The sequence below is a fragment of the Lissotriton vulgaris genome, chromosome 1_1 (assembly GCF_964263255.1).
Source record: "Lissotriton vulgaris chromosome 1_1, aLisVul1.2, whole genome shotgun sequence".
Lineage (NCBI taxonomy): Eukaryota > Metazoa > Chordata > Amphibia > Caudata > Salamandridae > Lissotriton > Lissotriton vulgaris.
This window is the reverse complement of record NC_141685.1, coordinates 476,830,918-476,845,732: the sequence shown is the minus strand read 5'-3', so window position 1 is coordinate 476,845,732 and position 14,815 is coordinate 476,830,918. Positions and strand designations below refer to the sequence as shown.

General features: G+C 43.1%; 1 protein-coding gene across 1 annotated transcript in view; it reads left to right on the top strand.

The window, feature by feature from the left end:
• The window catches only part of DEPDC1 (DEP domain containing 1), a 319,914-nt gene that overhangs the window by 223,911 nt on the left and 81,188 nt on the right, over nucleotides 1-14,815 (top strand). The window contains exon 8 of the mRNA XM_086953850.1: nucleotides 13,767-14,576. Within this exon, the coding sequence (XP_086809976.1) occupies nucleotides 13,767-14,576 (810 nt within the window). The remainder of the gene's footprint in view (nucleotides 1-13,766; nucleotides 14,577-14,815) is intronic.

The following is a 14,815-nucleotide window of genomic DNA, read 5'->3' as shown; positions in this document are numbered from 1 at the left end:
TGTTTTTTTTCACCTTTCCTTGTTTTCTACACATTGTTTTCTTGGTGATCTTAGATAGAGGAGTTTTGGTATACACCTCTCCAAGATGGCGCCCGCACTATTATCGGACCCTTTCTTTGAGTTTGTCCTCTGTGTTATTGCCTCAGAGCCCTGTTATTTGTGAGCGATCGAGTATATGATACCCCGGTTTGATTTAGTAGGAATTATTTTAGACAGAGTACTGTTTTGAGTTGGAGTTTCCTACGCGACTAGGTGAGTCCGTTTTTAGTTTCGGAGTTCCGACATAACTAAGAGATATCGCGGTACCTGTGCTTGAGGCGGTCACCGTTCGGTGAAGTAGTTGAGCAGCGCGAGGGTGAAATAGAGAAGTGAAGTGATTACTTTTGAAAGGTAAGGGTCGAGAGACGTGTTGATTCATAGACACATGAGCGTTTTCGAAGTTTTGTGGTAGTAAGTCCGGTTTTTTACTTTGTTGCCAGTTACTCGAAAAACGGATTTTGTGAGCGTGTTAAAGACCTGGTAGAAGGTTTCGCTGCACAAAACAACCTATATCTGGCATTAAGGTAAAATGGTGGTCAGGCTCCCACTGTCGTTATTTGTGTTCATTCTTAGAACAGATTTTCATAGACCCTGTCTTTGTTGCAGGACACTGAACGTTTTTGTCCCATCTATTAGTGAGTATAAGAGGTATTTTGACACACGAAGTGGTGGGGGATAAGGTTCTTTTCTTTGCCTTGAGTTTCACCATTTTCCCATGTTTTACACTTTTCAGTTTGCTAAGTACATTGAGAATTCTTGACATTTCTGTAATCACAGAGGTGAAATAATGTCAGACTTTAATCTCAGTTTTCAGGCCCCAGATGAAGAGCTCCATGAGCTCGAAATGCATTGGCCCCAGATGAAGAGCTCCATGAGCTCGAAATGCATTGGGCACAGAGAAGATCAATCGCCAATGATGTTTAAAATTTGTGTTAGTGTCATAAATGTATTGGCTATTTGTGATTTCAACAAAATCATGTTGATGTTAAAATGTATATGAACGTTTATTTTGTGATTCTTTGAAGTAAAAAATTCGAACAGTTCTAAATGAAAATGATTGATCATTATTTTCATATAAAGTGTGTTTAAACAAAGTGGTGTTCTTTTGAACCACAATAGCAACAGTGCATTGAGGTTAAGTGTGTTCTACACTTAAGATAGGTTTTAGTCTATGAAAGTTACCAATACTGGGGAACCACAGTTACAGGTAAGTAACGTTTTCTTAGGACATGCCACACACATCAGGGCTTGTCCTACCTTATACTTACAATGCACCCTGCCCTTGGGCCGGCCATAGGGGTGTCTGATATGAAGCAAAGGGAAAGTTTAGGGAGTCACAAGTGGGTGCACTTGACTAGTCAACATGGCAGTACCAGACTGCCCACAGGCTCTGCAATGGCAGACCTCAGACACCCTTTACAAGCTGCTTCTGTGGTTGGCACAACCAATGCTGTATGCCCACCAGCAGCATTTGATTTACAAGCCCTGGGCACACGTAGTGCACTGTTCTAGGGTCTGACAAGTAAACCAAACCAGCCCATCATGGAGTCGGTAATCCATACATCAATTTACAATAGGGAGAGCATATGCACTTATCAGCAGTGGAAAGGTGCCCAGAGTCATAAAACCAACTAAAACAGGTCAGACGAAATAAAGGGAGAAAGGCAAAAAGTTCAGGGATGACCCTGCAAAAAAGGCCAAGTCCAACACTCCATTATGATTTGCCAAATACTTCAGGAGAGTGAAAATTAATGCAGTCGCACAATAAGTATTTGGTGAGCGAGGAACTAGCATTCAAAGATACCCCTCCCTCCAATTTGGGGCCTCTGGGCCATGTAGTCAGATGTCAGTTTGCAATGTTAAAAAGACTTGATGGTGTGGAGGTAAACCAAGTAGGGCAAGACTTCTCCTGTTCCCCGATTGAGAGATCATCCCCAGATAACTTTGATGCTGCTCTGAGTGTGACATGGGGCTAAGCACAAACCGGTGCAGCCAACTTGCTTAAATGGGCCTAGTGCCATTTGCACATTGATTCGGTGTCAAAACGACAAGCACACTCCACAGCTACAACCAAGATACATACACTGCTCTCCAGATTTAACAAGATGCACTAAGCCTGAAAGTCTTGGTGACGCAGGCATCAATGAGTAAAGTCAATCATATTCTTTTTCAGACCGATCCTCTAAATAGTCGAAACCTATTGATACCTTCATAAAGAGATTTTTCTCTTCAGCCATGTTTGCTTTAAAAACCTTGAATTTAGTGTACATTCTGGGAAGTTGCACTTCTTTATGGCACATAGCCAGCAAGCCCTTGCCTGCTGTTCCAGAGGACTGCTGGTTCAAATGGTACACGATGGCCAGGATGTAGCTAAGCATGTCCTACATGCTGATTTTGGACATCACGGACTGCGTGGGCAGAGCTTTTGACACCAGTATACTGCTTAGAAGACACGCTTAGATGAGGTTAACTGGGTTTTTTAAGTATTTCTAGGCGTCCATTATGGATTTGCACTTTGATGCCTCTAGATTGTTTTGGGAAAAGGCTCACTCAGTGCTCGACCAATTTTGTATTTATTTATTTGTGTGCATTTTTTTTTTTCAAGGACAGTCAAGCCACTGCAGAATCCTTGGGTCTCTTGTATCCTACACCAACATTATGATAGGGTTTTTTAGGGAGGAGGGGCGGTAGCTAGCCGACTGACAATGGGAATCTTCTCAACCTGTGTAGCAGGTCCAGAGTTTTTATGGTTGATGATACAGACTGTTCACACCATTAGAGATAGTTCCTCTTCCTCTCCTGCTGCAGAGTTGTCAAGCTCCTCCAACTTGCCATTACAGACCCATGCTCGGACAGTAGGAAGTAGAATGCATTTCCTCACCTGACCAACGCAATAGTTCTTCAGCAGGAAGTCCTCTAAATCAGCTAAAGGGGCTATGTATTCCATTCACTTCCTTCTTGCCCATTTATTTCTGCCTCCCCACACCCCCACGTTCAACAATGCTTCCGCAAGAAGCCAACTTCTGCCTAAGGTGCCATTGATCAAGAGCTGACTTTAGGAGGGGGAGGGGTGACATTGGTCTACTGAATGCCTTTCTGCAGAAAGACAAATTCAAGATACTCACCCTATTGCAGTTTCTTTCTGCTGTGGACCCAAGAGGCAGAATGGTGTCCCTGTACATTTATGATTACATATGCCCATCCTGCAGTTACCAGGGACTCCTGAGAGGTCACCTAGGAGCAGTGCAAATAAGAGGCCTCTTGTCTCTGGCAGATATTCAGCTCCACATCAACCTTTTGTGTAATCTGTCTAACCCTGAAAGTCTTACTACATCTATAGAGAGGCGGCAGGTGCAGGTCCTCACAGACAACACAACCGCCATGTGGTACATCACAAGCAGGGCAGAGTGGGGTCCTGGGTCCTTTGCCAGAAGATGCAGCACCATCCAAATGTATTTCTGGTAGCCAACCGTGTGGCAGGGTCTCTGAATGCGAGAACAGACTATGAACAGATGTCTACTAGCAGATCATAAGTGGCATCTCCACCCGGAGGTGGGAAGGAGCATCTTCTACCAGTGGGTATGCCCCAGTTAGATCTCTCCATCAGTGACTAGAACACACATTGTCAGCTCTATGACGTATTGTAATTTCCTCCAGGAAAGTCACTAGTAGACTCCTTCAAACTGCGATGTAACCTTGGTTTCCTGTGCGCCTTCCCAATACTGATCTTCCTGCCTCGATTTCTAATGGTAACCCCGGTCAGAGTAGGCCCAAGTCTTCTTAATACAACCTCTGAGGACCACATTCTGCCAGCCTAGTCAGGGGCTAAGAATGAGCATTGGTCTTCTGATCTGACTACCACTATGGGAGGACGTCTTGTCTCAGCAATAGGTGCAGGTCCTGCACTCTAATCTCTGCCAGAGCAGTCCATGTTCTTTCATCCCAATGCCTTCTGACTAAGTCCAACTACAAGTTTGTTGATTGGTGTTTGCTCTTCTTATAACTTGACATTGACGTTTAACTGCATACATTTTGGACCAATGCATAGCGACTTATTGGGACTACTGATACTCAAAACGGTCTTCCTAATGTTCATCACTTATACACACCACATGAGTAAACTGCAGGTGCTCTAAGTGCAACTGCTCTACCCCCACCTTCTTTCTATCCAAGATGGTGTTGAGGACAAGGGCGGCCTTCTCCAAAGCTGCTACACCTTTCTTTGTCGGTCAATCCATCGCTCTGCCAACTGTTTTCCTTTCACCTCCTACTTCAAAGAATGAAGAGATCCCATTGGCCCTGTCCTAAAATGTCTCTGAAAAAGAAGAGAGGGCTCAAACACTCCAAAGGGACAGGACACCACAAATATGGTTCAGTCTAAAAATAACTCCCTTTGGAGTATTATATCAGCATGCCAACCATACATTCACCACACACATCACTCAAACATCTACGGGTCCGTTAATCAAGTGCCAGTAAGTCAATTCTTCATCCAGTTTTTTTAAATATATATATAAACGTTTTATTTTTATTGAGTTGGTTCCAAAAATAAAAAGCACCAATACCCTTTAGAAATGATGCATCATAATACACAATAAAAACACATGAAGTTAAAAAAATATATAAAATGATACAATGTATTAAGTAACAGACTCCAAGAATCAAAGTTCAAAACAACAAGACCATGATGATGTACAATAGTGGATTCAACAGTGCATTTTAAATTCTGTTACATAATACAAAAGGACATAAAAAGGCCAAGAACAAGCCACGAGTTTTGGAGGATTTGCACAGGTCCAACCTCCTCCTTCAGGCTTCTCAATGCTTGGTTATGATGGCAGTATCAGAGTACCGCTCAAACCAAATATCATCAGCGAGAAATCGATAAAATAAGAATTTCTCCTCCCAAAGTTCGATTAAACCAGGCTGATCACAGCCAACGCACATCAATATAATAAAGTTCACAAATCCAGTCTCTATACGTCCATCGATGTTGATGGATGATGCGCATGAATGAGGGACAGTCTCAATAATTGAAAACCTCCTCTGCGTACAAGATATAGATCCTTCATAATACAAGCAAAAAGCACAGATTTATATCTCCCGTGTTGTTCTAATTGTGCTGTAGTAAAAGATGCTCGTGTGCCCGGGATTAAAAAATCTCCTGCGACCACGCCAGCAACGTCCTTGTGATAAAATGACCTTCAGCTTTTACATTGACGACACAAGGGATCATTGTGAGGATAATAGCTCTTTGAAGGATTGTATGGAGCAAAAAAGGGGAACAATGCAGAAAGGAATCATATCAAGACTGACAGTCGTCTGCAATACAATGTGTTTTGTGCTAGTCTAATAGTGACCCACCTGAAGCCCTGTGGGCTCCTTCTACCAGGGACCAGGTTGCTACTACGGCGTTGACAAGTGATTTGCTCGTTGTGGACATCTGCCAGTCTGCAATTTTGGCCTCGTATACATGTTCTGGGACCCTACTGTTTTGATTGTCTGGTCAGATGTTTGGGCCATAGTACCTGCTCAGTCCTGCATGGCTTTGTGGTCTGAGTCCAATCCCCAGACCCTCCATCTTTGGCAGGTACTACAGTGGTATCTATTTTTTAAGGTGAAAAGTCTGCAGTTAGAACTCTCGATCAGAAGAACTAGCTATACAACTTCGGCAACTCTTTCTGATGGATACTCTAAGCGCAGCTTCTTCACTGTCCTCCCACCGCCCATTCTGTGGAGTGGACTCATGAACATCCTGATAAGGTTTCAAGTTAGGTTGTGGCACACTGTCTCCTGCAGTTTTTTTAGTGCTTTGTATCTGAGGGTGCGGAAAAAGAAAGAGTAAGGAACCAAAGTCTGCATGCACTGTTGGTGATTATATGCGGTTCTCCTCTCCCTTCCCGGCAGTATGAAGCCACTTCAGAGCCACAGCCCAACACCTGTTCGTTCAATCAATCAATCAAAGCATTTATATAGCGCACTACTCACCCAGAGAGTCTCAAGGCGCTAGGGGGGGGGGGTCCGCTACTGCTCGAACAGACAGGTCTTGAGTTGCTTCCTGAAGGCAAGGTGGTCCTGGGTCAGGCGGAGGTGGGTCGGGAGGGAGTTCCAAGTCTTGGCGGGCAGGTAGGATAAGGACCTTCCTCCTGTGGTGGCTCTTCGGATGCGGGGGACGGCGGCGAGGGCGTGGCCAGTCGATCGAAGTTGGTGTGTGGGAGCGTAGAAGTTTAGGCGGCTGTTGAGGTATCCTGGGCCTTGGTTGTGTAGGGCTTTGTGTGCGTGGGTGAGGAGACGGAAGGTGATTCTCTTGTTGACCGGGAGCCAGTGCAGATCTCTCAGGTGTCCGGAGATGTGGCTGCGACGGGGGATGTCCAGGATGAGTCGTGATGAGGCGTTCTGAATCCGCTGGAGTCTCTTCTGGAGTTTGGTGGTGGTTCCGGCGTAGAGGGAGTTGCCATAGTCCAGACGACTGGTGACGAGGGCCTGGGTGACCGTCTTCCTGGTCTCGGTGGGGATCCACCGGAAGATCTTACGTAGCATGCGCAGGATGTTGAAGCACGACGAGGAGACGGCGTTGACTTGTCTGGTCATGGAGAGGGAGGAGTCCAGGATGAAGCCCAGGTTGCGTGCGTGGGATGTTGGTTTGGGTGCGCTGCCCAGGGCGGGGGGCCACCAGGAGTCGTCCCAGGCGGAGGGTGAAGATCCCAGGATGAGGACTTCCGTCTTGTCCGAGTTCAGTTTCAGGTGGCTGTTCATCATCCACTTGGCTACTCTGTCATCCCTTCGAAGGGGTGATGTTGTTTCCGGCGTTGGGGTTGGAGAGCTCTTTAACAATGTTGAAGAGTTCCTTGCTGTTGTGGGCGTTGTTGTCCAGTCGTTCCTTGAATGCAGTCTTCTTGGTGGCGTGGATCAGTTGGTGGTGTTTTCGGGTGGCGAGCTTGAGGGCAGTCATGTTGTTCGGTATTGGGTCTCTGCGCCAGGGTTTCTCGAGGGCTCGGCTCGGTGCCCTGTAGCATTGCTGAATTCTACTGATGCAATCTGGCACATGGGTATATTAAGGCGAGGTATCTGTGCTTCGCTAGAATATAGATCAGAAAGAGCTTTGTTGAAATTAAGTAACTTGTTCATTGTAGCTGTTCTGTGACAAGTGTAAAACCACCCAGGGTTGAGTAAATTATGTGGAAAGAAAAGGCAAATTATGCGCACCCTTTTTTTTGATGCTATGACTTTATTTCCTCAATTTAACATTTGTTAACACTGGCTCGGTATTAGTTGTACCATGTTAGTGCCAGTTTAGCACCCAAATATAGCAATAAGCAAGAAAAAGGGGACCAGTACAACTTTGCAAAGGGCCTTCCTATATGCAGCAACACGTGTCGCTGCATTTCTAGTAACCTTTGAACCTTTTGAGCTAAAAACAAAAAAATTTTGTGAAAATCTGCACACAATGCTGCAGATGATGGATAATGTGGCAAATGCGGCAAATCTATAAATTATGCAAAAAGCGCCACAAGCTCACACACTCATAATTTCAGTGGGATGTATGATGCTACATCGCCAACCGTTACATTGCATACTGTAACCAAGCTGATTTGGTATCGCAAAGACTGTTACTTCGCAAGTTTTCATATTGCGTGCCGTTGCAACGTCAATGTAAGTTCCCTTATGCAACAGGCATACAAAAACATTGCGTACCATTACAACGCTTTTTTTAATCAGCATTAAGTACCTTAATTGTAATACACATTCGCTATATGTTATTAAAATGTCATTAATCAGTAAGGCATACATAACGATCATTAGTATTAGTTTTCATTTACTAAGTAATCCCCTGGACTCTACTTACACGCCACACTAAATTTTTGAAAGAGTATGTTTATAAGTAATATAAAAGTGTATTAGCTTACCGGAGCAGTCCCTTGCATGTCCTGTGTCTCGCGATCACCCCATGAATGACGACATTTCCGCATGAACGTAATCGGAGTATTAATACAGAGGTATTAACAAAAATTAATGTATTGATGATTATTAAATCAAAATTGGCATTTAGTACCTTCATTTTATTACACATTCCCTATATGTAATTGTCATTAATCCATCCGGCCTACATACCTATTGTTAGTATTAGCTTTTATTTGCAATGTACCCCCTAGCCTCTATTTACACCGTAGACTTGACTTTAATTACAGTCTGTTTATAAGTATTATAAAATAATGTGTTAGCTTACAAGAGCAGTCCCTTCCATCTTCTGTGTCTCGCGACCACCCCATAAATGATGACATTCCCGCATGAACGCGCGCGTCCGCGCTAATTGTAAAATTAAAACTGTTACTGTGGTACCTTCAGGGAGCTGTCCATGCCATAATTAAAAAAGTATATAGGAAAGTTAAAGGCACTTACCTTTTAGGGAGCTCTGCCTTCCACCTGCTCTCTATCCATGCCATCTTCCGTGTTGCAAATACACTTACTTAACCATACCTGGTTCACAGTAATTGCAAATAACTGCCTGTACCAGAAAAACTGTTACACCTTTTGTAAGTAGTGCAAATAGCTGGTATAACTACGACCAAACCTATTTCATCAGCCCTACTTCCCCATCATTACACTCTCACCTCATACTACTCCCTGTTTCACGTATCACTCCACCTTCTATGTGGTGCTTGTTTTGGAATGGCCAAGTGATGAAATTACATCTTAAACAAATCATGCATTCAATTGTTTGTCATACATGCATTGTATGCTAATATTAACCTTTTTTTGTATTTTCTTTGCTACAGTAGAATCTCAAATGCTTTCTCCAGACTTAAATGGAATCCATTACCCCACCACCTTTACTACCGCCGTCATTACTACTACCAACGCCACCATTACCTCCTCCATTAAGCTATGGTAGTATTTCCATAATTCAACAGCAGTGCTTGGTTAGGAGAGAAACGACACAGTGACGGCACACTAATCACTGCTGACGTCATGGTGTTACAGAACTGCCAGTTCTGCATATTACTGCACAAGAACACATAGTGTAAATAAAGGGTTTTAAAGATCCCATAATTTTTGCAGAAAAAGTCTTTACAGTTAATATTTCAATTTCATTTGAAGATTCTCTTCCTGGTAAATGAAGACCATTTATTTAGTTAGCTCCCCTTCCGGGCGTCCAGGCCTCTAAATACACACACAATCGCCAACAGACAGGAAAAGCTGGGAGCCTGACTTCTCTTCATATTTGGAAATAGTTTGTCATCTTTTGGACAAAATATAGAAATAATTCTGCAAGCAATTGATGGAAAAGTAGCGAAACAACCCAACACATGGAAAAGATCAGGAGTTAGTCTCGCAGGGGCTTTCTGGTCAGCCTGAAATGAGACGTATTTTATTTATACTGGAATTGTCTTTTTCCGCTATTTATTTTTTATTTTATTTATTTATTTTGAAAGTTTTATATAGCGCGAACAAGATCTTTGCAGATATCAGAGCGCTTTACAAAGCGGGGAATACAAACATAAGGGTGCATAACAGGCCATTCGGTATAGCGCAATTGTAGATAAGTGGGGTGGGGTAGGTACATGAGGGAGCATGGTAAAGCAGGTACATTAATAATGCAAATAATACATAAGTGTAAGCATAGACAGTCAGGTAAGTAAATAAAAAAGTAATACAAATCATCGCAGGGATCGAGCAAATAATACAGATCGGTGCAGAGAATTTAAGAATCCACGTTAACAGATCAAGTGTATTTGGCTATGAGGATAGCTTTTACTTCTTTCTTAAAGAGTGCGATGGAGGAGATGAGTCTGGTTTCAGGAGGGAGTGAGTTCCATATCCTGGGTGCCATTCCTGAGAAGGAGCGTTTATACGTTTTTTCCTTCCGGAATCTTCGAGGTTTTAGCAGAAGATTATTTGTGCCTCTAGTGTTTCTAGAACCGCCAGAGATTGTCAGCTTCTGGGTGAGGTATCCGGGTAAGCTCAGGTGTACAGCCTTGTGTGTCATGCAGGCGATTTTCAAATGTATTCTGGCTTCAAAAGGCAGCCAGTTCAGAGATTTAAAGTCAGGGGAGATGTGCGAGTGCTTTTTTGACCCAGTGATGAGTCTCGCTGCAGCGTTTAGAGAAGCTCTTAGGGGTGCGGTAGAAGTTAGAGGGAGCCCGCAGAGGGCTATGCTGCCGTATTCTATTCGAGGGAGGACTAGTGCTTGTACTGCAGTTTGGAAGTCTTTGGCTGGGAGGAAGGGTTTAAGTTTCCTCAGGGTATTGATTTGATAGTTCGCTCCTTTAGTTGCCTTGCTGATATGTTGCTGCATGTTGAGGTTGGTGTCGAGTGTTATGCCTAAATATTTTGCTGAGTCCACTATGGTGGGTTGGACATTGAGTGCAGTTAGGTGATTTAGCCAAGTTTGAGTGGTGGAGATCTTCGCGGGAGGTGAGATCAGAAGGAACTCTGATTTCAGAGCATTGAGTTTGAGATGATTATCTGCAAGCCAGGATTGGGTGTTTCTGATCGTTGAGTTCAGAAGTACAATGTCTTTGGGGGATTGTAATTTGAGATATAGTTGGGTGTCATCAGCATACATGTGAAAGAGTACATTGGATGCTTGTAGCAAGGTTGTGAGAGGTTCCATAAATAGGTTGAACAAAGTTGGGGATAGGGAGGATCCTTGGGGGACGCCTAACGATACAGGTATTAGCGAGGACATCAGGTTGTTGTTCTTGAATTTCTGCGTCCTGTTGTGTAGAGAGGAAGTGAACCACTTGAGAACAGTCCCAGATAGACCCATTCTTGTGTTTAAAAGTTCAAGTAGCTTCTCATGTTTAACGGTGTCGAATGCTGAGGAGAGATCAAGAAGGATGAGGAGGCACGTGTCGTTTTGATCTAGGATTTGAAGGGCGTCGTCAATAATGTGAGTCATAGCAGTTTCTGTACTGTGCCCTGCTCGGAAGCCTGATTGATGAGGATTGAGGAGATCAAACTGATCAATGTGTTTAGTCAATTGTAGTTGAGCGCATTTTTCCAGGAGTTTGGCTAGAGTGGGAATATTGGTAATGGGACGGTAGTTGTTTGGATCAGATGGGTCGGCTGTAGGTTTCTTTAGTAAGGGAGTGACTTGTCCAACTTTGAGGGAGTCCGGGATGGATCCTTTTTGAAGTGAGCTGTTGATAATTTTAGTCCAGAGTGGAAGGAGCAACGGGGTGAAGTCTTTGACAGCGTTAGCAGGGAAGGGGTCCGTGAGGTGATTGGATGGTTTCAAGGTGCTGAGCAATTTGCCAATTTCTTCTTCAGAATAGGTGTCAACGGATGACCATGTAGCATTGTTTTTTGATTCAGTGGGTGCTATGCAGTGAGGTTTGGGGTAAAGGCTTACGTCAATGAGATCACCACTCTTTATGTTCTCAGTTTTTTGGATAAAGAAAGCGCAAAGTCTTCACAGGAGGGTGATCCGTGCACAGTGCTGAGTGGTTGGGGTTGTTCCTTAGATTGTGTTCTGATTAGCTCAAACAGTTTTGCAATATAGGGCCATATGTATCAAGCCTTTTTCGATTCGCAAAGGCCGGAATTCGATGAATTCCGGCCTTTGCGAATCGCAAAAGGCTGTTTTGCATTTTTTTATATGTATTAAAAAATCGCATCATAAGGAATCGCATAAATTTGCGATTCCTTATTTTGCTATAGCATTTAAGGAATCGCAATTTTGCGATGCCTTAAATGCTATGTATGAAGCATTTTTCTATAGCGAATTAAGCTTAAGAAATCGCAATTTACCACCAACTTTCAATTGGTGGTAATTTGCGATTTCTTGTAAAAATGCACAAATTGGCATTTTTGAATGTGGCATGTGATGCACATACATGCCCATAGGGCATGTATGTGCGCCATATGCACACACCTGCTGATTTCAGGGGTGCAGCAGGGTGTCCTTGAGACACCCCTGCACCCTTGAAATCAATCTCATTTTGCGATTAGCAAATTGCGAATCGCAAAATGAAATGCATTTCACAATCATTCCTATGGGCCTCCTGGCCCATAGGAATGAATGGGAAATTATTCCTTATTTGCGAATACGCAACTTGCGAATTCGCAAATAAGAAAGATTAAGGAATCGCAAAAAAAATTGATTTTTCTTTACATACATACCGTTTTGCGATTTCTAAATAGCGATTCCTTAAAAATCTCTATTTAGAAATCGCAAAACGGAACTGATGCATATGGCCCATAGTCATCGTGCGTTGTAATCGGCCGTCGGCATTGCTACCATTATTTATACTGTACTTATGGAGCATTGTTGTAACCGTGCATGAGCATGCGTTGTAATTGCATGCAATAGAAATGTCATTGCGCAGTGGCCCGCTCTATTGCCGTTTTACTAAGAGTCTACTGTTGAGAGAAAGCCCAAGAGAAAGTTAATCTTGAATGGCGGTATGCACTTTTTTTTAATCTGATCTTTCTAGTGTGAAAAAAAGGCGGGAGAAATATTTCATTTATCAAAGAAAGGACGGAATAGCTAATGATGACCGTCTCACTGTTCATAAATAGTTTACATGGATTCTAAGTTGCCATCATCTGGGCCTCCTGTACATGGTGAATCCGTTTTCCCAGCACACCTAAGGAAACGGCTTGCCCATAAACTGAGGGAACAATCCTCTCGGTAACCACAGCGATTTGGTATTTCTGGGTGGGGGCAAACACTTTAAAGGCTTTGTAGCTCAATAACCAGACACTTAATAGAACTTTTTTCAGTGTCACACCCTATAAAGTCACCACTTGAGCTAAGCTGCATCTTAGTAGGTATAGTGAACAGTGACGGTCCATTGGTAGGCCTTCTCCAGTTGATGTTTTATAGCGAAATCGTTATAAGATTGTTGCTGAATAATGTTATGCATTGTATGTTTTTTTTTCAAATGAAGTGTTTATTTCATGTGGAGATTTCTGATATACAAATGCATTTGCTCGCTTTAAGTGGATCTATTTTCACTCCTGTGGCCCGTATGTCCTTGATGTAGTACGCATGCATTGCTGTATGTGCTCTCATGAAAGAAGGGTACAGCGAACTGTTCACCGTTTCTAAAAGAATTGAATGGTCTTCTGACTCTCACGTTCTATTATTGGTGGTTGTAAAATATGCCGAAACACAAAACATGCCTCAAGTGGTTCTGCCTGCTAATTAGCTTTAATTGGCAATTTTTAATTCATTCATTAAGCATCATGCGCGTTGCTCCCTCCTACAGCTATTTATTGTTTTTGGTGGTGGCATTAGGTAAGATATGGGGGATTAATAAATGTATCCTAAACTTTATCCAGACTATCAGTACATGCACCACAGAGCAGGTATGACCAAAGAACACTGCATGCCATATGCTTACAACGCTTTGCATCGCTTCCCTTGTTGACCAACCCAGCAATTTAGGCACCTTGTTATGTCATGCTGATAGTTTGTAATAAGCAAACATGATCATGGCATGCAGTAATGCCATTTACTTTGCACGTGATACACACGCATTAACGTTTTAACTTGGGCATTGAATGGTTAACTTGAAATTTGATTTGTAATGGCAATTTTCTTTGCATTTGTTGCTGCATTGCTTTCCTTTCTTGTTAAAAGAGCTGCTTTCAGTTGACTAATCCTTTCCTTCTAACATTCGTCTATGAAATAGTGTGCTACTTTTGACATTTGAAATTGCTTATTTGTCTTCCTCTTTGTGCATGTCCACTTTAATTTGTCTTTCGTTTTGTGACAGTTGTGTGCGGATATATAACCGTTCCAAATAGACCCAATGGAAAGCGAAAAATTCAAGGGGAGTCAAGTGGCCCGCAACCTTCAAAAACACCTCACCTGAGCAATACCAACTTTTTCAAGTCAACAGAATGTCTGCTGCTAAGTTTAATCCACAAACAAAACGAAGAAAGACACGAGCAAAGCGAAGATGACATTTCCTCCGAGAAACTGCAGACGCAGGATCGCCTGCTTCAAGGAGAAAGAGTTCAGGGACATCCTGCGAGGCGAAGGGCAAGTGCCGACGACTATGTGGGAGGAAGCTGTGGAAATCTTTCAGTTTCAGTCCCTAAACTGCGGCCTAGATGTTACTCCTTAGAAGGTGTTGCGGATATTCCATCGGAGTCTGGTTTTCGAGAGTGCTCAGTTACACCTGGTCAGGCATCTTTGACAGAGCCTGTTGCACATTCCGGGTGCATGGTCGAATCTGTGTTTGACCTCTGTCCTCCCAGCAGTGCCCTTGAACAGCAAAGGAGACTGTCCGCTAATATAGAAGATTTGCACTATGATCAGCCAAAAAGTAAACCGCTCTGCAGAACACGAAGTCTGGGCAATTGTCACGGAAGTTTCCACAGCACTAACGCTCCTGTGGCTGAAATCACGGTGAAACCAGACAGTACATTTAAAGTATTTTCTTCAGTGAGAAGCGAGCCTATAAATTCGAGCACCTCTGTCACAAAAAGGCTATACCAAAGCGCAAATGAGCTTGCAGAAACCTCGTCTCCTGCACCCTCTTCTCTGCCATTTACCTCACGAAGCTGCCATGGCTCGCAAAGTAAGAATGCTTTTTATCATTGCATGAAGTTTAGGCTTGAACCATTCATGTCTATGTAATCTGCTGCTGCATGCATTTCACCTTATGTTAGAGCATTCCAAAGGTTTTATTTTCTATATCTTAGCCTTCTCTCTGATACAGCTGCAGTGTGTTTTGTGTTTCGCCAACATAGCCATGCCAGTGATTTCTTATGATGCAGCATAAAGATTTTGGAAAAAGAAAAATTAGCACGTTTTTAA